This window comes from Oryctolagus cuniculus, chromosome 6 (genome assembly GCF_051225735.1).
Source record: "Oryctolagus cuniculus isolate XC-2025 breed Fujian yellow rabbit chromosome 6, ASM5122573v1, whole genome shotgun sequence".
In the NCBI taxonomy this organism is placed as follows: Eukaryota; Metazoa; Chordata; class Mammalia; order Lagomorpha; family Leporidae; genus Oryctolagus; species Oryctolagus cuniculus.
The window spans coordinates 60,381,957-60,405,833 of record NC_142872.1 but is presented as its reverse complement, the minus strand read 5'-3'; the positions used below and the strand labels follow the sequence as shown (position 1 = coordinate 60,405,833).

General features: G+C 52.4%; 1 protein-coding gene across 2 annotated transcripts in view; it reads left to right on the top strand.

Annotated features, from left to right (window-relative positions):
- Positions 1-23,877, top strand: part of SH3PXD2B (SH3 and PX domains 2B) — a 107,801-nt gene that overhangs the window by 37,507 nt on the left and 46,417 nt on the right. For both annotated transcript variants that reach the window (XM_089336212.1, XM_051843617.3), the window contains exons 3-4: positions 12,720-12,795; positions 18,024-18,100. In XM_089336212.1, coding sequence (XP_089192338.1) covers positions 12,720-12,795; positions 18,024-18,100 — 153 coding nt within the window. The remainder of the gene's footprint in view (positions 1-12,719; positions 12,796-18,023; positions 18,101-23,877) is intronic.

Below are 23,877 nucleotides of genomic sequence, written 5' to 3'. Positions count from 1 at the left end.
CTGCAAGTGACAGGAACCTCACTCAACTGGTGTAAGTAAAGAGGGATATGTTTCAGCTGTTGTAAATGAACACGCTAGGGGGAAAAGCTTCTGGGCTTCAGGCACAGCTTCATCCAGGGTTTTCACAGTGCGCGCTGACCTAGCTTCCTCCTCTCTTCCTGCACTCCTACTTCCATGGTGTTGGCTTTAGGCAGCCATCCCACGTGACTGCAAAATGATTTCAGCAGCCCTGCACTCTCCCTCAGCAGGAAAGAGTAAAAGCCACTTCCTGAAGTCCCAGAAAATGCATGTGTATGTCATAGGCTCATCCCTATGCCAGTTAACCTGAGTGAGCAGTGCGACAGCCAGTGGGCTTGCATGGATCCCTGTTCCACCTTTGGAGTCCAGGGGCTGGGCATGGAGACCCGGAGAGAGGCAGAGTGACACCAGCTGTGATCAGAGATAAAGTAGACATCTGTGGGCCATGAGAGGACGGCCCTGTCCTCTGTACACCATCCTTAGCCCCACAGGCGTCCTTGGTGATGGAGACCTAGACTGTTCCAGAAAATGTCAAATGGAGAATTTCCAGGGCCTGAGTTCCGTGATCTTAAAGGGGGAAGAAATGATGTGCTCCTAACAGTCTCCCCACTGTCACTAAATAGCCCCAGGCCGCAGCACAACACCCTGGCCAGAGTCCAGGCGGAACAGTCACGACACCAGTTACCTCACCGTTGAAGAGACGATGAGCACATTCCTGATGTGTGTGTATCACACACAAGCCGCATTTTCCTTCTCTGTAGCAAACGTGGGCTGAATGTAAATAAGCAAAGAAGCCATAAGTTAAAGGTACTAAGATACCATCTCTGATGGCCTTGGCGGGAGGGAGCGCTAGCCCCTAGGGGAAGGGAGGGAGGATGATGGCGGTCTTGCCTAGCACCGTCTGAGGCCGTGAGCAGACGGCATGCTCCTGTGTTAGAACGACTGAAACCCCAGCCAGGGCCCTCCGCGTCCGTGTACCCAGACCCAGGGGAGAGGGTGCAGGCTTCTTACAGCTGGGCTTTGGGTTGGAAAGTGACAGTTGGGTAAACAATTTGACAAGTTGCTACAGTGTCTGGGAGCAGGCAGGGGCTGCCTCTGTTAGTTCCAGAGGCCGCCTGTCTGTCTGACACCCCCTAGGAAGGAGCAGTGGATTTGATTGTCATGCTAGGGACACTTTATATTCCTATTGCAAAAGCCCATGTCGGGGGGCGCTGTGGCATAGCAGGTAAAACCGCTGCTTGCAGTGCCAGCATCCCATATGGGCACCAGTTCGAGTCCCGACTGCTCCACTTCCGATCCAGCTCTCTGTTATAGCCTGGGAAAGCAGTAGAAGATGGCCCAAGTGCTTGGGCTCCTGCAACCACGTGGGAGACTAGGAAGAAGCTCCTGGCTTCAGATTGGCACAGCTCCAGCCATTGTGGCCATCTGGGGACTGAACCAGCAGATGGAAGACCCCTCTCTCTGTCTCTCCCTCTCCCTCTCCTTCTCCTTTTCTCTGCTTCTGCCTCTTTGTAACTCTGACTTTCAAATAAATAAATAAATCTTAAAAAAAAAAAATGCCCACATAGCTAGCTAGGTACAAAGAGAGAGAGGTATCAGATTTACAGAAAGAGGTGCATCAAAAGGAACCCAGCATCTGACACTGCGGCCTCAGGGTCTCCCGTGGAGCCCGTTTTGTTTTCCCATGAGCCTCTCTGCACCAGCTTCCCCCACTGCCCCCTGGCCCATGTCCTCCAAGAGTCCCCTGGTTAGCACCGTGAGTGCCCGTCCCTGTTATCGATGCACTGGAGTTTCTGGGTACCAATTCCAGTCTCCAGCAGAGAGATCTGATTGTCCCAAAGGTCTGGAGTTGGGTCCCTTCCTGAGCCTGTCACCTGTGGCTGAGGAGGTGGGAGGTCATTGGTACTTTGTCATCTGGGGGAGCTGTGGACGGGGTGGGGAGGAGCCCCCAGCAGCACTTGTGTAGACATGCTGGCATGGGGCAGTACCATGGGCCGAGCCACGTGCAGGGTGAACCGTGCTAGCCCCATCTCTACGCCAGCGTGGCCCAAGGCTTACAACTGCAGCTTATTGGATCAGACAGCCCTGGGTTCACCTCTGAATTGTGCCTCTAGCTTGGGGCCTCTTTTACATGTTTCTGAGCCAGTCTCCACGTCTGTGCAGTGGGAATGAACGTCCTTTCCTGCCATGTGTTTATTGTGACAACTAAAGGAGGTGTGCCTGGCTCAGGAAGCTCGTGGCCTGCCTCCTGTCCCCCTGCACCGATGTGACTTCCTTGGGGACTGCTTGAACCGAGGTTTGGTCGTAGGTCTTCCTGACCCTCCACCCTCCTGTTCTGACTCACTTTTTGATTTCTACCAGAACTTAAAACAAGATGTTCTTCCCCACTCAGCATCACTGGTCATAACCGAGGGCTGGCTGGAACTCAGTGACTGTCTGGGGCCGCTTTGTCTGTCCCTTCACAAAGTTGTGTAAGGGCAGGGAGGGCTTGTGCGGCTGGAGTGGGGAAGGCACGCTGCTCCAGAGGAGGGTTCTGCTTGCCTGGAAATGGCCCTCGTCCGCCCTTCTGCCCACAGAGGGGGAGCTGGAAGCGTCACGGCAGGACCGCACCAGCCTGAGTCAGCCGCTCCGGCAAGGCCAGCCCGCCTGGGACCACGACTCCCTTCAGTGAGATGATCTTATGATCCCACCCTCCCCTCTCTCCTGCCTGGCACAGAGCCTTGGTTTGCTCATAAGAAACTTGGCTCTGAGAGCAGCTAGGCCAGTGCGGTGTCATGGAAAAGGCAGAGGACTCAGTCAGGAGACCTGGGGCCCAGCCACCCGCCAGCTGTGTGGCCTTGGGCACACCCCTTAACCCCTGTGTGCCCGAGTGTCCTCCTCAGAGACAGGGAGCGACGACCTGAGCGTGGGCCCCGCCGGCGACACATCCAGATGTAGTGATGCATGCAGCCTTCAGGCTCAGAGAGTTTCGGTTGTCTGCCCAAGGTCACCCAGCTGATGACCGGGGAACCCGGCTTTGAGGCTGGGCAGTGAGATGAGAGTTCACGCCCTCAGCTGCTTTGTGGTGAAGTCTCTTCTCACGTGGCAGCTTTTCAAGGTTCCCGTGGAGTTAAAATTGATGAGCTGCGTTCAGAAGAGGCAAAGCTCTAGATCAAGAAGGCAAATGAGTGGCTGCCCGAGGCTGGGGGAGGAGAACCTGGGAGAGGCTGCTGGTTGGTACTGAGTATCTCTTGGGGATGATGAGAATGTTCTGGAATTAGATAGTGGTCATGACTGCATAACCATGTGACTATTCTAAAAACCACTGAATTGTGCACTTCAAAAGGATGGATTTTGTGATATGTGAAATAATATCTCAATTTTTAAAATTTTATTTTAAATTTTTAATTTTTTTTTGAGAGGTAGAAAGACAAAGAGAGATCATCCATCTGCTGGTTCACTCCTCAAATTCCTGCCCCAGCCAGGAGCTGGAGCAAGCTGCAACCAGGAGCCCAGAACCTAATTTAGGACTCCCGTGTGAATGGCAGGGACCCAAGTACCCAAGCCATCTCCTGCTGCCACACTGGCAGGGTGGGTGCACGTTGGCAGGAAGCTGGAATTTGAATCAGAGCCAAGGCTCAAACCTGGGCCCTCTGATGTGGGAGGTAGGTGTCCCAGGCAGCGCCTGAACCACCGCGCCCAATGCCTGCCTGTCGTTTTCCTTAAGGAAAGGTGATGATGAGCGCAGGAGTGGTTTCTGGGCTGAAGCACAGGAGTAAGCGTCAGCTGTCGGGATCATTGCTGGGTGCGCCTCGCTGCTGGAGGTTGGCGTAAAGATGAGAGGAGGAGGCAATGCCAGTTTCACAGTGGTTGAGCTCCTAGGCTTGGGTCCACTGCTGCCACTTCCTGACTGCGAGATCTTAGGACTGAGTTAGAACTGCTGAAGGTGCAGAAGACAGAAACCCGAGCAAGATGGATTATTCACAAAGACCCCTGATGAGCTGACGGTAGCAGGGTTCAGGTGTAGCTGGGTCTCGGGGCCACGAGGTCAACAGGAATGTAGCTTTCTCCATGCTTGCCTTTCTTTATGTCCAGGCGAGGTGTTGTCTGGCGTGCCGGCAGCCACAGCTCCAGCCCAGGTCCAACAGGTCAGCACAGTGACTCCGGGATAAGGGAACACCCCAGCTGTTTGAGCAAAGTCTCATTGGCTCATCTCGGGTCACATGACCAGGCCATGGCGGGCCAGCCAGCGACTGGACGTGAGACCAGCATCCAGCCCCCGCACTAGGCTAACAGCTGGGTTAGATTCCCTGGCAGGTGTCCAGGACCCAGCCTGTGGGGCTAGTAAATGCCCCCTCTGGTGAGGCAGGACAGGGTCAAGGAGAGACCCCTGGGGGCAGTTGGAGCAGGTCCCCACTGTCCTGTGGGAAGAGCCTGGTCCCCTTACGAGGGGCCGCCTTCTGATTTAGTTCTCTGACTTGCTTATCTTACAAGAACCAGGCCCTCATAGTCATCCCTGCCACGCCATTGACGTCTGGTGGCGTGACTCATTCACATGGCGGAGCGGGGCTGGGTTTGCAGAGGACCACGTGGTGTCGGGTCTCAGCCCTTAGTCTCTCCAGCCGGGCACCCTTTGGGAGCCCACTTAGCCTAGCAGAGTGACAGAGAGACTGTATGTGACAGAGGTCTTCCATCTCCTGGGTCTCTCCCCAAATGCCCACAACAGCCTGGGCTGGGCCAGCCAGGTCTCCCATGTGGGTGGCAGGGACTCAGGTACTTGGGCCGTCTTCCACTGCTTTCCTAGATGCGTTAGCAGGGAGCTGGATCAGAAGCAGAGCAGCCACAATTCAAAGGAGTGCTCTGACAGGGGACGCTGGCATCGCAGCCGGCGGCTTCAACGGCCAGGCAGGGCACTTGGGATGAGCAGGATGGCCATAGGACTGTGGGCCGCACCGAGCAGAAATGTGGATTGCTTGAGCCACATAGTAACAATATCAGCAGCCATGTGCCGGGTACCTGTCTTACCCGCCCTCCCACTTAATCCTCACTTACAAGTGTGGAGTTGGTGTGTGTCTGTTTCACAGGTGGAGAACCTGCAGCTCCGAGGAGCTGAGTCATGTGCCCAGAGAGCAGCATGCCACGTCAGACCCAGACGTGACAGTCTGCAGCCTGTGTCGCTAACCACTGCCCCTCCCTGCCTCTAGAGTCATGTGCCCAGAGAGCTGCATGCCATGTCAGAACCAGATGTGACAGAGTCTGTAGCCTGTGTCGCTAACCACTGCCCTTCCCTGCCTCCAGAGGACTCCAATACTGCCTTGGGGTCTGCCTATTCAAAGATAGATTTGCCCATGTGGAGTCCTGCCCACAGCCCCTCACTGCATGGTGCAGATAAAGTCTGTCCTGCAGGGAGCGGCTCTGAGCAGCACATGGGCACTTGGCAAACAGGCCTCATGCATGGGAGAAGCCCACTGTACGCTGCACTGTGCGACCTTTTCCCTCTGAGTTCCCCCACTGATTCGTTGTGACCTTCGGACCAAGGGTCACAGCCCCACCGAGCCAGGGCTTCCTTCACAGAAGGTACAAATATTTGTTGAACTGAATCCCAGGCTGGCACAGGGAACCCAGATGGATCTCTGCTTCCTGCTTGTGTTACTCCAGGTAGGGTAAGAGCCAGGTGTTCAGAGAGGGATCTCTCTCCCAGCCAGGGTACTCAGGCAGGGCTGGCTTCCTGGAGGAGGTGATCTCGGAGCAAGCTCTTGACAGTGAATTAGGAGTTGACATTCCAGTGCAGAGGGGGAGAGGCGCAAGGGAGCAGGGGTTGCAGGCGAGCATCTTGCAGGATTCCCACAGCTGAGTTCCTCTGCTGGCCAGTGGGCTGATGAGGAGGTGCCAGCCACGTCTGAGAGTGGGCACTGCTAGCAGGAAGCCCTGCCGTGGGGATCCAGAGGGTTGAGCACGCTCTAGGTCCTAGCTCTGGACCCTGCTAGGCACGTGCTTCTGGGAGGAGCTGTTCTCAGATGCGGCAAATCCCAGGGCCAAGGCCACGTCTGGATCTGGGCCATGGCATCTCCCGAGACAGAAGAGAGTGTCCCAGGTCATTCAGTCCAAATCCTATTTCGGTTGAGACAGGACTGACCCGTCCCCTTCCAAGAGCCTGGAACCCCGCCGTGCCCTCTTGGACGAATTCAAAAGCCCTGAGTTTGCTTGTGGGGACTGCTGCTCCGACACCCGCGCGTTCCCAAGACCAGAGGACGGGAGGGCTTCGTCCCGTCTTTGCTGGAGGTGGCAGAACCAGAGTTCGCACTGCCTGGACAGCTTTGGTCCAGCTGGGAAGGTGTCCCAGTGAGGTCCTTGCCAACGTCTGGCCCATGGCACCAGCAACCGTGTTTGTGCAGAGATGCTCCATTCTGTGTTCAGACACGCTTTTCACCCCACACACAGCCTTCTTTTCTTTTTCTGTTTTCTTTTTTTTTTTTTTTAAGATTTATTTTATTTATTTGATAGATAAAGTTACAGAGAGAGAGTGAGGTCTTCCAAACTGCTGGTTCACTCACCAAAAGACCACAAGAGCCAGAGCTGAGCTGATCCAAAGCCAGGAGCCAGGAGCTTCTTCCAGGTCTCCCACGTGGGTGCAGGGACCCAAGGACTTGGGCTATCTTTGATTGCTTTCTCAGACCACAGCAGAGAGCTGGATCGGACCTGGAGCAGCCAGAACTGGAACCGGCACCCATACGGGATGCCAGCACTGCAGGTTGGGGCTTTAACCCACTGCACCACGGCCTTTTGAGAGGAACTGTTTGTTCATCCTGATGATGGATGGGCAAGAGAGCCCTTTGCCGCACACTGAACAAGTCTGCATTTGTAAACTAGAAAGAGCCCTGGTTATCTTGCATTCTTGTGTCTGAGCTCAGATCCAGGCCTGTTACTGCCACCCAGCATGTCAACTCTCCTCTCCTAGACTGACCAAGCCAGTTCAGCACTTCTCTTATCCGTGGGTTCATTCGTTCAGTCACTCACTCGCTCTTGGCACAGAGATAGACCAGGTGCTGGCCTGTGCCAGGGAGGAGTTCAGGGCATGGGTGCAGAAGAGCAGAACGCCACGGGCGAGCGGGGAGAGTGGGGGGAAGTGAGCAGCCAGGGGCCAGTGGCAGGCTCCACGTGGCACAGTGACATTTAGCCTAGCTCACTGAAGGAACAAAAGCTCTGAAGAGCACAAGTCACGAGTTGTAGACTAAGTCCATGTACACTGCATCTGTGGCTCTGAAACCCCCTCCCCAGGGACCACAGGGGCCGGCCCAGGCTGTAGCTGCCCATGACCATCCCCTGGGCCTTCCTCCACGTCCTGCTTGAGCTCCCCTGGGACTTGGGGCCTTTGTGATATTGAGGGAGTAACCCCCTCCCAAGTCCAGCCTCCCCTGCCGCTGCTAACACAAACCACGTGTGGCCATCCCCGCCAGCTCGCGCAGTGTTTGCCTTGGACAGCCTGGCCCGCTTCCCCCACTCCCCAGGCTGATGTCTTGGAAACTGCTGATGGAGTCTTCCCCTCGGAGGCTGGGAATGTGGCATCTTGAGGCCCCTCCTTTCCCCTCCTGCCCCCACACGTGACTCATCTCCCTCCGGGTTTCCACTCCTTCTCGCCCTACACGCTTCTTGTGTTATTTGGGGCAGTGAGGGGTGGTGGATTTCTCATCAGCAGGGACAACAGCTATGATTGGCCTTCCTGGTCCTGAGCTGTGGCCTGCGTGGGTGTGGGGCCCACGTGGAGCCCCTGAAGCACCTGCTGCCAGGCCTTGGGTGGTGAGGGTGGCAGTGCTCTGCATGGAGGCAGCTGGTGGCTGCTGGACGTGGACACACTGAGACCAAAAGCAAAACAACTCACTGGCTTCTGATCTTTGAACCGTGATGCCCAGTCCCAGCCTTGGCAAATAGCCATCTTACTAACACCAGGTGGGATCAGGGAAGCCAGATGCGGCTCTGTGAGGAGGAGGACTTGTAGAGCCACTGTCCAGTACAGGGGCCGCTCGTCCCATCAGACTCTTTAAGTAGGAATTGAAATTAAATACAATTTTAAAAATCGGGTGCTGAATTGCAGAAGCCTCATTTTAAGTGCTCAGTGGCCATCTGGGGCTGGTGGTCACCCTATGGACAGCACGGATATAGGATATTCTCATAACCCAGGACAGTCTGTCAGAGGGCCCAGCTCCAGCTATGGGGGTGGGGGTGGGGGTCCGGGCTTTCTGCAGGGGGCTGGGGGTGGTGGAGGGGCTACCAACCTTGAAACAGCTCCTCACAAGGAATGTTACTTGGTCCTGGAGAGGAGGGGAGCCGTGCCCCAGGCTACGGTGTACCTATCACACAGGGACACACCCGGGTGCGATCCCGGGGGTACCCAGACACTGAGCGACAACGTGGAACGGTGGTGCCCCGGGGGGAAAGGAGCGGGGAGTCCCTGCTGGTGAGCCCAGAGTTTCCATGTTGCTCGGCTTCTGTGGGTGGCCGGGGCGAGGGTCGCACCTCGGTGCAAGTGTGTGCTTGGTGCTGCTGAGCTGTGCACTTCCGTAGGGTTTAGGGTGTGGGTGTTTAGTGCAGTTGTTTTTAAAACCACATGGTTGGCTGGCGCTGCGGTTCAATAGACTAATCCTCCGCCTAGTGGCGCTGGCACACCGGGTTCTAGTCCCGGTCGGGGCGCCGGATTCTGTCCCAGTGGCCCCTCTTCCAGACCAGCTCTCTTCTGTGGCCCGGGAGTGCAGTGGAGGATGGCCCAAGTCCTTGGGCCCTGCACCCCATGGGAGACCAGGAAGAAGCACCTGGCTCCTGCCATCGGATCAGCGCAGTGCGCTGGCCGCGGCGGCCATTGGAGGGTGAACCAACGGCAAAGGAAGACCTTTCTCTCTGTCTCTCTCTCTCTCTGTCCACTCTGCCTGTCAAAAAAACAAAAAACAACCACATGGTTGACAGACTCTTCAACACCCAGTACTCCCACAGGGCAGAGGGCAAGGGGTGGGATCCTCATCCCCCAAAGAGTTTCCGTCCGGCATCCGTTGGCTGTGTCCCTCATTCCGCAGGTGGCCCAGGGGCACGGTGCCGGCCAGGGGCTCACAGCAGGCCTGGAGAAGTGTCCAAGTTCCACCCCAGGGCCCTCGGGTCCCCAAGGGTAATCTCTGTGGTTGGACTTGCCAGCATTTCAGCACAGATCTGCTGTTGGCGGAGTAGCAGTGAGTCAGGATGGAGGGTGGAGGAGGCCTGGGGCACCCCAGCCACGTGGGCACTCGCCTGGGGACTCTGAGGACGCAGCAGTCACGTGAGGGCGGGTGGATTTCTGGGACAGTTTTTTCAAGGTGCTTTGACATTGCCTTTCACACATAAAACTGAGAAGGGGGAAATGAGATCACATTAGGCAAAACCTCTTAAGTCTCTGAGACACTCTCCCGCAGAGACTGAAGGATCGCTCTGCTCTCCGTCGGCACCGCGCCTCCCACAGGCGCATGGTGTGCTAAGCGTGCCTCATCTCAACCTCACTGTCCTGGCTCACGTGGCTCCGAGACTGATCAGCGGGAAAGGAAAGAAGATGGAGATCCAGAGCCTTGGACTGGTCGGGCCACCACCTAGCTGTGTGATCTCAGGCAGATTCACTGCCCTCTCTGTTTCCCAGTCCTAGCTGCGACGTGGACGAGGGAGTGTTTATGCCTCAGAGCTACAAGGTTGAGTGAAATCATGTATCGGGCTTGTCACATGCAGATGTTTGTGGTGATTGTGCATTTTTGGTGGATAATGCTGATACAAATGTTATTCACCAGGATTTCTTAGCAAATATCGCCTACAGCAGTCTCCCAAAAAGCTCATTCCACCCAATTTTATTTTATGTTTTCTACTTAAGCTTTCTTTATCTATTTAAGGTAATTTCAGGTTTACAGTAAAACTGACTGCAAAGTATGGAGCACTCCCATATGTCCCCTGAGCTCAGGCACACTACCAGTATCTAGTGCTGCCTGTTGTCGTTGCGTGCCTACTATGTGCCAGATTGTTGTTGCGTGCCTGCTGTGTACCAGCACTGACAAACTCTCAGATTCAGAAGAGGCAGGCTGCCTTCTCCAGCAAGGTGCCCCTGTGACCTGGCTATCTCTGAAGGCCAGCGGTCGCAGGACAGAAGAGGGACAGATGTTGGAAGCCACAGATGATTAGGCCTGCCCCCATGTCCAGGATGCCCAGCCCCATGTGCCCAGGGGACGGTACATAGAGCAGCACCGAGGGGAGCGAGAGTCTGGTGCAGAGGCGAAGATACCACACAGGACAAGGACACCCACATCCCATATCTGGTTGCCTGGGTTCAAGTCTTCACTTCCATCGCAGCTTTCCGGTCATGCACCGGGGAGGCAGCAGGTGATGGCTCAAGGACATAGGTCCCTGCCACCCGCATGGGAGACCCAGATTGCTTTCCAGTCTCCTGGCTGTAACCAGCCTTGACTGTTGCAGGCATTTGGGGGGTGAGCCAGAGGTTAGGAGATCTCCATCTCTCTACTTCAAATAAATAAAAGTCAATGAGAGGCGTGTGGAGCCCGGCACCAGGCCCTGTGCTTTCTGACTGTCTCAGTAGCTGTCAGTAGAGGCCAGCTGGTGTGCAAACTGAAACACGGTGTGCACCGCAGGCCTGGTCCTGCCTCCACGGCTGCAGCCCGGGGCCGGTTTCTTCCCTTCTCCCGCCTTCAGCTTCCTGGGTACTCACGTACACCTTGGAGGGCTCGATGAGGGGCGGTTCCTAGAGAATCTAGTCCCTGCCTGCCACATGCTGGGTGCTCAAGTTACTGGGGTATCTTGGGAAGTTTGTGGAAAAGTGGAATTTAAAGATAAGCTTATTTTGCTGCAAAAGAATTTTGAGATCCATGTGGTTTTTTCATAATACACATTTATCATGAACCTTTTAAAAAGATTTATTATTATATGATCTGTTTAGATTTATTTGGTTTATATGAAAGGCAGAGTTACAGAAAGAGAGAGATAGGGAGAGAGAGAGAGATCTCCCATCCACTGGTTCACTCCCCAAATGACCACAACAGCTGGGGCTGGGCCAGGCCGAAGCCAGGAGCCAGGAGCTTCTTCCAGTCTCTCTTGTGAGTGCAGGGGCCTAAGGACTTTGAGCCATCTTCTGCTGCCTTCCCAGGTGCATTAGCAAGGAGCTGGATCAGAAGTGGAGCAGCCGGGACTTGAACCAGTGTGCATATGGGATGCTGGCGTTGCAGGAGGCGGCTTTACCTGCTGTGTACGCCACAGTGCCAGCCCCTACTCACGAGCTGTTCAGACTCCTTGTATATGCGTCCCTGTCTCCTGATTTCTTCCTCCCCAGATGCCTGGGCAGTAGCTGGGCTAATTTCTCCATCCAAGGGACAGACTAGAGTGCAGCGTGACCTGATGGGCAGGCTCTCACATTCCAGCCATCACTCTGGGGGGCTCAGGACACCCTCCCCAGCTGCTTTGACTCCTTGCCCCATGCGCTAGTCAGGATAGGTTAGGATGCACCACTCCAACAAGTAGCCTCACTGGGCAGCTTCTTGTCCCTCACTTGGCAGAACATCCATCAGAGGTTGTCGGGGGCTCTGGACCCTTCCCACTGCACCCTGCTGGCAGAGAAGCCACTCTGGTGTGTGGCCAGTCCCCGTAGCAGAGGGCAGTGGAGAGTGGTCAACCACGCACCTGTCAGATGGACCACCATGATGTGACGCTTATCTCTCATGCTTGCACTGAATCCAATGCATTCCCCTTCGAGGGGGGTGGAGAGAGTACAGAGCTTCCCTCCCCCCCGCCCTCGTGCTCAGAAGCGCTTGGTGACAACACTAGTGACAATTACAACCAACTTAAAGATCAGACCCTTAAAGGTTGTCAGGGTCCCCAAGCCACACAGGGAGTAAGAAGCAGATCCCCCTTCTCTCTTTACAGCAGCCTACACCTGCCTGTCTCCAAGCCCACCTTAGAGCTATCAGTTTATTTTTCAGGCTCCTCTCTAGACTCTGGCCCTTTTCATCACGTAGCAGCACAGGCCAGGCACAGAGCATGGAGATACCTGCTGAGCCAGCCTGGGGAATTCAGAGTGGATCAGGAGACATAGTGACCTCAGAGGCATAAACCTAACCATACCAACTGGGTCTTCATGGTGTTTTCCTTATTAAAAAGATTTCTATTATTTATTTGAAATGTGGGGTGATGGGGGCAGTGATAGAGAGATTTCCCGTCTGTTCTTTTATCCCCCAGACATCTGCGGCAGGAATGCCATCTGGTCTCCCACGTCGGGGACAGGACCCCAAGTACTTGAGCAATCACCTGCTGCCTCCCAAGTGCATTAGCAGCAAGCTGAGTGGGAAGAGGAAGTGGGCCTTGATCCCAGGCACTGTGATATGGGATGTGGGTGTCCCCAGCGCCCGCCCCAGTGGTTTGTGGTTGTCGTAGGCACCAGCGTAATCTGATGTCCAGTGGCCCTGAGGGTGTCGCTCCCATGTGAGCTGAGAGTGGTCTCTCTCCATTCTGAGCCTTCACAAGTCTGACAAGCGGCAGATGTAAAGAATTTCTGGGTTGAAAATTGCCTTCGCCATTAGTTCGGGTGTCTGGAAATTTGAACAAAGTGAACTTCCTGGATATCAAGTCTGATGTCCCACGCAATTCCTTTATGACATCAGAGATGCATTTATAGTATTGTGAAAAGTGTCTCTATTTGGTATTCTCTTCCCATTTAGATGCAGATGCTGGACAAATTTCCCATGGAAGGAGGACAGAAGGACCCCAAACAGCGGATCATTCCCTTTCTGCCAGGTAGGTGAGACAGGTGCCCCCCCCTGGCAGCTCCGGGGGACTCCAGAACAGCTCCTGGGATCTCTCAGGACACCGAATCGGCTTCTTCTCCTTTATCTGGGCATGTTGTCCCCTGGCCAGTCCCAGTCGCTTATGGAAGAGGTGACCGAGAAGATGGGCTGCAGAGATAGATCCTGCCCCGTCCAGGTGCTGTAAACCTTGAGCCAGACCGTCATCTCTGGATCCTCAGTTGCTCCCATCTCTAAAATGGGGACAAATGGAGTTCAGAAAGTTTTTGTAGTGAGTGGCTTCTCTTGTTATTACTGAATTAGTTTTCTACTCCTGCATAACAAATTACTGCCAGTTCCACAGCTGAAGACAACGCTCATTTATTATCTCACAGTTCTGTGGTTCAGAAGTTCAGGCAGGCTCAGCTGGGTTCTCTGTTTAGGGTCTCCAAGGCCAAAGTCAAGGTGTCAGCTGGACTGAGCTCTTGTTTGGAGGACCTTGGGAAGAATCCACTTCCAGCCTCACTCAGAGCGTTGGCAGAAGTCAGTTCCTTGCCGCGATACAAGATCCCTGTGGACTGGGGCCCAGCAGGGAGTCTTGTGCTTCACATCCCTCTGACCTCCCCTCCCGCCGCCATTCAGAGAAAGCTGCCTGCTCCTGGGGGCTCTGGGATTCTCTGGCTGATCCAGGATGATCTCCTTGTCTTTGGGGGGATACAATGTACAATAGTGCATTGTGTGCCTGGGCTCTGTGGATCAGAGCAGGGCAGTTTTGGGGACCCGTTCAGAATTTCTGCCTACCACAGCTTCAGGTGCCAGGCCAGTCGCGGGCAGAATTTAATGCCATCATGGCTCAGCCCTGGTCTGAAGACACTCGGCATCCATCCTTTGCACCCCAAATTCCTTACCAAAGAATGGTACCAAAGCTTCTTCAGCTGAAAAACTGAGTTACCCAATCCATTTTACTTAAAGAAAATTACTACTTAAAGTAATAATCACTACTATCGTTTTTTAAAATTTTTATTTGGGGCTAGCACTGTGTCATAATGGGTAAAGCCACCTGCAGTGCTGGCACCCTATATGGGTGCCAGTTCCAGTCCTGGCTGCTCCACTTCTGATCCAACTTCCTACTAATGCAGCGGAAGATAGCCCAAGTCCTTGGGCTCCTGCACCCATGTGGGAAACCCGGAAGAAACTCCTGGCTCCTGGCTTCAGATCGGCCCAACTCTGGCCGTTGTGGCCATTTTGGGAGTGAACCAGTGATTGGAGGGTCCCTCTGCCTCTCCCTCTCAGTCTCTGAAGCTCTGCCTTTCAAATAAATAAGTAAATGTTTTTTTAAACATTCTTATGTATTACTTTGTATTGTATTTGAAAGATAGGAGAGAGATCTTCCATCCACTACCCGCAATGGCTAGGGTTGGGTCTCGCAGAAGCCAGGAGCCAGGAGCTCCATCTGGGTCTCCCACATGGGTAGCAGAGACCCAAGTACTTGAGCCATCATCTGCTGCCTCCCACTGTGCACTTCAGCAGGACGCTGGAGTCAGAAGCGGAGCCTGGACTTGGATCCAGGCACTCTGATATGGGCAGGCAGCTATCTATTGTGGGTCAGTGGCTGGGTGAAGTGCTTAACGTTCATAATTTTATTTACTGCAGGGTAAGGACCACTATGCCCATTTTACAGGTGACAGAATTGAGGTCCAGACACAGCATGGCTGACTCTAGACGTCATACTTGGAGTTGGATGACCTGGGTCCCCATCCCAGCATCCCCTGTTCACCAACCCTGTTACCTTGGGCAGATGGCTTAAATAGCTTTGATAGCATTTCATTTCATCATTTGCAAATTGAAGCTGATAATGGAATGCAAATAGTAGAGTTGTTATGAGGGGTGTGTAAATGGCTGGCAGATAGCTAAGGGCTGTCAAGCACTTACTGTTATTTTTATTCATTCATTCGTTTGAGAGGCAGAGAGCTCCCATCAGTTGGTTCCCTCCCCAAATGCCCACAAGGGGCCCCAGCTGGAACTCCATCCAGGTTAGCAGGAGGCTGGAGTCGGGAGTCAGGAGCCAGGCATACTCTGATGAGGGGTGTGAGTGTCTTAACCAACGTCCCGCCACCGGGGCCACACGGCCAGCCCTCTTACTGTTATTTTCATGGACACATGATCAGCAAAGTGACAGTTACTCTGAGTCTCAGATACTTAGAGCTAGGGGGTCCCTTCAGGTCTTTCTCCCTTTTCAGGCCCCATGGGGGGGCGGGGAGTCCCACCCCTCGCCCCACCCCTGCAGGACACCGGTGGGTTCCCCAGGTGTTGACATTGTCAGTTAGAGTTAAGAGACAGGGACGGTGTGGTCGCCACCCCACTCCTTCCAGTGGGAGAATCCTTTGCCCCAAGAAGCCAACATTTTAGTTCCTTGCCAGCAAAGTGTACGACCACGATGGAGAAAACACACCGCGCCGGCTGCTGCGGCCAAGTACCAAGGCTTTGGAGCCAACCAGCCCAGCCCTGTGGCCTCCAGCAGGCCACATCGTCCCCACCCTCCATGAGACTGTGCCCACACTTGTAAGTGGCGCATAGCAGGTCCTCAGTCAAGGCAGCAACACGGCCTGGGACGTGGCTTTGGAATTGCTCGGTTTCCTGTGTTGGGGTCTTCCTTAAAAGCCCAATCTGATATTCCAGTTAAACAGAGCTCTAAATGTAGATTTTCCATCAGGGCAGGAAAGGAAAGCAGTGAGTTACAATTCTTTACTGGATGAAAGGCAAACCCAGCTCTGGGAAACCTTCCCAAGACAGAGAAGAACTTGATCCCGACCCTCTCCCAAGCTCTTAAAAGCCTTCGTGGTTACGTAATCCTTTTCCACCCCAAAATTAATGAAAACGCTGTTCTCAGGGACACAAAGCACCCACTTGTGGCCTGGAGAGGCCCTGTTGGCCCCAAGACCTCTGTGCCCCCTCTTGGCCAAGGCCAAGGGCAGGGAGGCACAAAAGGGTGGTCGGGGCTCCTAGGGGGCCAAGACTGCTGCTGCATCAGCAGAACAAAGCCAGGACAGGGGGAGGGGAGGGGCGGCCGCTTTGCAGTTTTCCAGCCCAGCAGGAGCTGGGGAGGCCGACTTGGCAGAGCTGGCGGCTTGAAAAGAAGAATTACAGTTTGGCCTTCCTCCACGATGGAAAACAAAAGCCGGCCCTTCCCACCAGACACCCTTTCCTCTCCAGGAAGGCAGCAGCATCTCACCCTCCTTCCCAGGCTGGCAAACAGACGCTGCACTTGGAGGCTTCTGCACCAACAAGGGCCTGGCCACAGAGGCTGTGGCTCATGGGCCTGACCCGCTGGCCACACAGTTTGACCTCAGAGCGGGGCTGGAACAGCAAGCGGCTCTGCTGTAGCTCAGTGAGCCTTAGGAAAGCTGGGGGTGAGAAGGGGACACGTGCTCTTGAGTGTATAAGGTGAAGTGGTGTCCCCCAAACTGCTTTGCAAAGAAAAGTAGGGAGCATTTGCGACAGCAGGCCAGCCCTGCTGCTGGGTGCATGGAGATTACTTCGAAGAATTAAGATCTGCTCTCCTATTTTACAGATGAGGAGACCGAGGCTCTAAGTGCTAAGTGCTTTCTCCATGGCAACACAGCTGGCAGGAGGCAGCCCTGGGGTTGGTCTGTGGCCTCCCCAGAAGGCCCTGCTGCTGCCACCAGGTTCCTGAGCCCCCCCTTGCTGACAGATCTCCAGACTTATACCCAGAGGCCCCTGTCCCCTGAGGCCACACGGGGCAGAGGAGGAGGGACATCTTTGTCCTTGTGTCACACCTTAAGAAATGCTGAATGCACCTGTTTTCAGTCTCTAATCCCATAGCCTGAGCCTTGGGTGGGTCCTCCCATTGGGCTCTCAGAATGGGCCTGTGCCCATGACCAAGGTCTGTGCTAGCTCCATGTAGCGATAGATAGATAGATAGATAGATAGATAGATAGATAAATTTTTAGTTATGTATTTGAGAGACAAAGGTCTTCCATCCACTGGCTTAGTCCCTAAGTACCCACAACAGCCAGGGCTTGGCCAGGCTGAAGCCAAGAGCCTAGAACTCTTCCATGTGGGTCTTCCGTGTGGGTGGCGGGGACCCATGTGCTTGAGCTATCACCTGCTGCCTCCCAGGGTGTGCGTTAGCAGGATGCTGGATCATAAGTGGAGTAGCCAGAACTCAAACTATCAAGACATCTCCTTGATGTCTTATTTCTGCATTTCCTTCAGCCCCTCCCTTGTGACAGATCAGGTAGGTAAACCTTGAATGTGTGTGCTTTTCTGCCATGTACCCATGGGGGGATCCCCTGTCTAGATTCTTGGGAACCCACTGACTTGCTTCCAGCAGACCTCATCCTTAGCACCTCAACATCTTGGATCTTTCTGGGGATCTTCAGCAGTTGTGCCCGTCTTTCCCTGTGGCCCACATTCGCCGCCTGTGTGTCATCCTGGAGGTGTTTAACACCGTGCCCAGGTGTTGAGATGTTCCTGAGCAGTGGGAGGACTAGTGGCAGGTATTTAGTGCAGAAGGAAGACTCGGGACCCAGACGCTAACTGGGTTTGTCACCTTTGCTAGCAAAAGCCTCATTTGTGCATTGACCAAAGTTGGTGCCACAACATTGAGGCCCAGCAGCCCCTGTGTGGGCCCAGCCCCACGAGCAGTGCCTGCAGAATAGGGAATGGGATGTGCACACTCCCGAGAGACAGGAGCATTTAACCCATTGGAAGGGCGTGAGTGTTCCCAAAAAGGAGTGGGGTGTAGGGCTGCATGGGGGTGGGGTGTTCCAGGCATAGAAGAAGGCGTGGAGGTTGGGGGAATATGAGACAAGAACAGAAAGTGTGTGAGGCGTGGGTGGGAGGGAGCAGCTGTTGGGCCAGGGCACATCTGGTGTCCGTGTCCTGCTCACCCACCTGAGAGTCCTGGAGTTGCGTAGGATCTTGTGCCATCAGGCCTCTGCTGCTTTCCTCATCCCTTCCCCTAATGGTCCCCAGCCACCTTTGTCTCCCCAAAACTGACTCACTGGGTGTCATTCCCCCAAGCCCGTGTGCTAGAGCTGTGAGCAAGATTTGGGGGGACCTCGCATGGGAAAGCCCAGCAGGGAGTTCTTGGTGGCAGCCAGGAGTTTGGGGACCCCTCAGGCGTACCCCTGAGACAGCCACGGCCACACCTTGCCAGGCTGCCGAGAGCTTGTCACCACCCCCTTCCAACGCTGTGCGTGCTCTCATCTTCCGCAGGCAAGATTCTCTTCCGCCGGAGCCACATCCGGGACGTGGCCGTCAAACGCCTGGTACCCATCGATGAATACTGCAAGGTAAGGCCACGAGATGCCCACATGGTCTGCCTTGTGAGCATCGTTTTCCTTTGCTGGCTACAAAATGCTCACTGTGGAAAAAAACTGGGCCATTGAAAGGAATCTGGGCAGGGGCAGGAGGTGGGAACCACCCAGGATCCCTCAACCCTGCGCCGAACTTGGGAAGGATTGTACATATTTCTTTCCCCTTTTCTGTGTCCATGCAGTTCTTTGTGGTCTGAGACCATCGTGTATGTGTTGTTTCAGTTGTCCGAATTCTGTAACACAAGAACTCGCCTATGCTACTAAAATATTCTCTTGAGCTTACTTTTTATTTTTTTAATCGTTCTGTTTTTTTAAACATTCCACAGAGCTTTAAGCATTCCGTGATTGGCGTGTGATCATTGTACATGTTTGTGGAGTTCAGTGTGACATCTCAAGACCTTTATGCAGCAGACACTGAGAAAAATCTCAGAAGTTAGCATTCCCGTCTCCTTGTCATTCCTTGATGTCTGGAGCCGTAGGGGTCCTCTCTTCTAGTTCACTTTTGGCGGCTGCATAGTAGTCCCTTGTGCATGGATGTTTCCAGAATTGCCCAGGCAGTCCCCCTGTTGTTGCAGGGTGCAGCTGGCTTCTTATCACCAGGACATTCCAAACGAGGGGCCTGGCTTTGGGCTCTGTTTCACTGTATTTGAGGCTGTGGTCAGGAAAGAGTATGTTTTTGTTTAGCTTCCCTTAAGTATTTATTTCTCCAGCTTCAAAATCAGTAGCAGTTCCAGTAGAAGAGGGGTGGAAGTAGCAAGGAATGCCCTTAAAAGTGGAGCAGTGACCGATTTCCCCTTTAGCTGGAGAACAAAGAGAGGTAGTTCATTCTTGCCCAGTGTGTTCTGTGTTTTTACACGGCCAGTGTAAGCCCATGAAAAAGGCATCCAGACTCAAACGGAGGCACTCAGATACCACAATCCTAACTGTAGAAAATCCCAAGAAATCCACACATACACACGCACACACACGCACACACACACACACACACACACAAAACACTAGATGAATAAGTAGGTTTAGTACATTCACAGGATACAAGATTGATGTTCAAACATCAATTATATTTCTGTATCCTTGGAATGAATAATCCAGAAATGAAACTAAAAAAGCAAATCTACTCACATGGCATGGAAAAGAATAAAATACTTAGAAATAAATTTAACAGAAGGATGCAGAATGTACACACTGAAACGACAAGCATTGCAAATAGAAATTGAAAAGTCTACCCCAGCGGAGCAGCAGTGTTTCAGTACTCGTGGATTGGAAGACCCAGTATCATCGGGATGGCAGATCTCCCCGGTTTGATCTACATATTCCGTACAATCCCTGTCAAAATCCTAGCAGACTTTTTTTTATGGACATTGACAAGCTGATCCTAAAGTGTATATAGGAATGCAAAGGACCCAGAATAATGAAAACACTTTCAAAAAAAAAAAACAAAAACAAAAAACTAGAGACATTGTACTACTCTTTTTTTTTTTTTTAATTTTTTATTTTTTGACAGGCAGAGTGGACAGTGAGAGAGAGAGAGACAGAGAGAAAGGTCTTCCTTTGCCGTTGGTTCACCCTCCAGTGGCCGCCACGGCCGGCGCACTGCGCTGATCCGATGGCAGGAGCCAGGTGCTTCTCTTGGTCTCCCATGGGGTGCAGGGCCCAAGGACTTGGGCCATCCTCCACTGCCTTCCCAGGCCACAGCAGAGAGCTGGCCTGGAAGAGGGGCAACCGGGACAGAATCCGGCACCCCGACCGGAACTAGAACCCGGTGTGCCGGCGCCGCAAGGTGGAGGATTAGCCTAGTGAGCCGCAGCGCCGGCCTGTACTACTCATTTTTGAAACTTCCTGCAAAGCTACAATGATCAAGACAATATAGTACTGGCATCCGGACAAGCGTATAAGTCAGTGGAACAGCTTTGAGAGTGCAGAATTAAACTATTGTAACTTTTTGGTCCATTGATACTCAACAGAATGCCAAGATAATTCAATGGTGGAAAAAAAAAAAAAAAAAACCACAGGCTTCAGTAAACAGTTGGGACCATGCCATTGCACTGGTTTCCTAGGGCTGGGGAACAAAACACCACGGATTGTGTGGCATGAACAATAGACGTCTGTATTCTCTGGGTTCTGGGAGCTGGGAATCTAAGCAGAGGGGCATTCAAAGGCCTTCCCTGGCCTGGCTCATGGCTGCCCCGCCTGTGTTTTTTTCATGGTCTCTCCTCCGTAGCTGTCTGGGTCCTGATCTCTGTTTCTTATCATGATGCCAGTTGTGTTGGGCAAAGCCTAGCCCTAATGACTTCATTTAACTTTAAATCAACTCTTTAAAGACCCTGCCTCCAAATTTAAGTATTGTCACATTCAGAGGTACCAGGGATTAAGACTTCCACACAGCAACTCTACACCTGCCAAAAAAATGAAGTGGGTACCTTCATCTAGGGCCACACACAAATCAACTCAAAATGGATCACAATATCTACATATAAGAGCTGAAACTATAGAACTTCTGTAAGAAGAACAGAAAATCTTCATGACCTTGAGATAGAAGAAGAGTTTTTGAAGATATGACACCAAAAGTAGGAGTCATAAAAGAAAACTTGGTAAAATTGGACTTCATTAAATCCACTTATAAACTTCTGTGCCTCAAAAGATACCATGGGGGTGGGGGGCAGTGTGCACGCTGTGGCGTGGTGGGTGAAGCCACTGCTTGCAGTGCTGGCTTCCCATATGGGTGCCGATTCTAGTCCTGGCCACTCCACTTCCAATCCAGCTCTCTGCTATGGCCTGGGAAAGCAGTAGAAGATGGCCCAAGTCCTTGAGGCCCTGCATCCTCATGGGAGACACAGAAGAAGCTCCTGGCTCCTGGCTTCAGATTGGAGTGGCTCCAGCTGGTGCAGCCAACTGGAGAGTGAACCAGCAGATGGAAGACCTCTCTCTTTCTGTCTCTACCTCTCCTTCTCGCTCTATAACTCTGCCTTTCAAATAAATAAATAAATCTTAAAAAAAAAAAAAAGATACCATTAGGAAATGAAAGATGTGCTACAGACCAGAGGAAATATTTGTAAATCTTTTTATCTGGTAAGATATTTGTGTTGTGACTAAGTGAAGAACTCTTACAACTCAATGATTAAAAAGACAACCCAATTTTGAAATGGGGAAAAAAGATTGCAACAGAAATTCCCCCCATGGAGACACAGGAGTGACTAATAAGCACATGAAAAGATGAAATAAACTAAAACCATAATGAGATGCCTGCTAAGAATGGTGCAGTCAACAAGACACACAACACCAAGTGCAGCTGAGGAGGTGGAGAAATTGGGTCCCCTGTGCTGGTGGGGGATGTAACGCAGGAGGCCATCCAGGAAGGTAATCTGGCAGTTTCTTCAAAAGTCAGACTTAGCACGTCACCTGTCGGGTAGATACGCAAGAGCAAGAACTTGTCTGTAGATGTTCATAGCAGCATTAGTTCATAATAGCCCAAAACTGGAAGCAATCCACATGTGCATCAAGTGGCGAACAAAGAAAACAGTGGCATCTCCACACAGTCGAGTGTTACTTGGCAGTACACAGCTGTGAGAGACCGGTCCGTGTTGCAACCTGGAAGAATCGCAAGGGCACAAGGCGAAGTGAAAGACGGCAGCTGTGAGAGACTATGTATTGTGTGACGCCATTTCTCTGAAATGTGCAGAAAAGGCAAATTCGTGGAGACAAAAAGTATGTCCGTGGTTTCCTGGGCCTGGGGGCGGTGGAAGTGGAGATGGACTGCCAATTAGGTTGGAGGAGATTTTTTGAGGCGATGGAAAAGTTCTAAAACTAGATTGTGGTGATGGTTGCGCAGCTCTGTAATTTACTACTTATCATGGAACTGTGCACTTACAATGGGTAGATTTTATGGTATTTAAATTATACAAGAGAAAAAGGTAACGAAGGGTCAATGCAGGGGCAGATGAGCCGTCGCGTGGCCAGAGACGCCGAGGAAGGGCTGAACCCAAACTGGTGTCATTCCTCCAGCAACTTGAAGAAGAAGGTTTTCCTTTTATTTTTATTATTCTTTTAAGATGGATTTATTTATTTATTTGAAAGGCAGAGTTAGAGAGAGAGAGAGCTTTCCATCTGCTGGCTCACTCCCCAAATAGCCTGGATGAGCCAGGCCAAAGCTCGGTGCCAGGAGCTTCTTCCAGGTCTGCCACATGGGTGCAGGGGCCCAAGCACTTGGGCCATCTTCTGCTGCTTCCCCAGATGCATCAGCAGAGAGCTGGGTTGGAAGTGGAGCAGCCAGGTCAGGAATCGGCACCCACATGGGATGCCAGCGCCTCAGACAGCGACTTTACCTGCTACACCACACCACCGGCCCTGAGAAGGTTTTATTATTCTCATTGTGTAGATGAGGACATGAAGGCAAACAAAATTACTTCCAGTAATAGTATAGGAAGGTTTGGGAGCTGAACCTATGCCTTTTGTGCCTCAGCACTCACATACCATGTGGCCTCCCTAAAAAAAATAAAATCAAGAGACTGAAGAATCGAGCCAGTGTTTCAGAGGCAGTGTTGTCTGGATGTGGCCTGGGTGTGGCAAGCTCAGGCCCCAGTGTGGCCGTGTTGCAGTGGTGGGACCTTGAAGAGGTGGTTCCTAGTGAGAGGTGGTTAGGTCATGGAGGCACTCTGAAGAGATTAATGCTGGTCTCAAAGAGTGAGTGAGTTCCCTCAAGAGCAGGGCTTTGTTTTTGTTTTTAAGATTTATTTATTTATTTGAAAGGCAGTTACAGAGAGAGCGAGAAAGACACCTTCTGTCCCCTGGTTCACTCCCCATATGGCTGCAACAGCTGGGGCTGCAACAGCTGGGGCCAGGCTGAATCCAGGAACCTGAAACTCCATCTGAGTCTCAAAAGGACCTGGGCCGTCTTCCACTGCTTTCCCAGGTGCATTAGCAGGGAGCTGGATTGGAATTGGAGCAGCGGGGACATGGGATGCCGGCATCAGACAGTGGCTTTACCCACCACGTCACAACGCCAGGCCAGAACACAAATTCTTAAATTCAGTGGAGGCAAGCAAATCCATCTTTGCGTGGTTAGTACTCCGTGTGTCTTTGCAGCTCCCTCTAAACCTTGAGATTATAAAGCTATTTCCGTATTTTTGTCTCCTAAAACCTCTTACGACATTCACATCTTTAGTTTTCTTGGTAGTGATTTCCTGTATGGTGTGAGGTAGGGGTTAGTTATCATTTTTGTCTTCTCACACAGAGACCCATTTGTTTCCTCAGTGCGCTGCAGGGTTACCTTAGCATCAAAATCCAAATATCAATGGGGCCGTCTTTGGGTTCTCAGTTTTGTTCCAGTGTTTGTCCATCATTATGCCAACATAATACCATGTCAGTTACTGTGGTGGAGCAGAAAGTTCCTTCCATTGAAATACATGAACCCTTGCCCTTGTGTAGCTCAATCTATTAGAGGTGACTACTGCCTAATAACATAAAGGATCAGTTCACAATAGGTCAGTAACAGATACCCTAATTTCTGGGAGAGTCTCCGTTTTCTGTAAAAGACTTTGCAGATCTTTTGCAAAGTTTCATCTCCCTCCAAGAGGGCAGATCCTTTGGAGCTAAGAGGAATCTGGCCAGTCAAAAATCCCAAAATATCTGCTCCGTTTCCTATGATTCATTAATAGCAGGGGGTGGGAACTTCCATGTGGCTCGTGTAACATAAGCAGTTTCTTCCTGTGGTTAATCCAGGTGAAACAGATCTCTGTAGCATTCCAAACATCAGG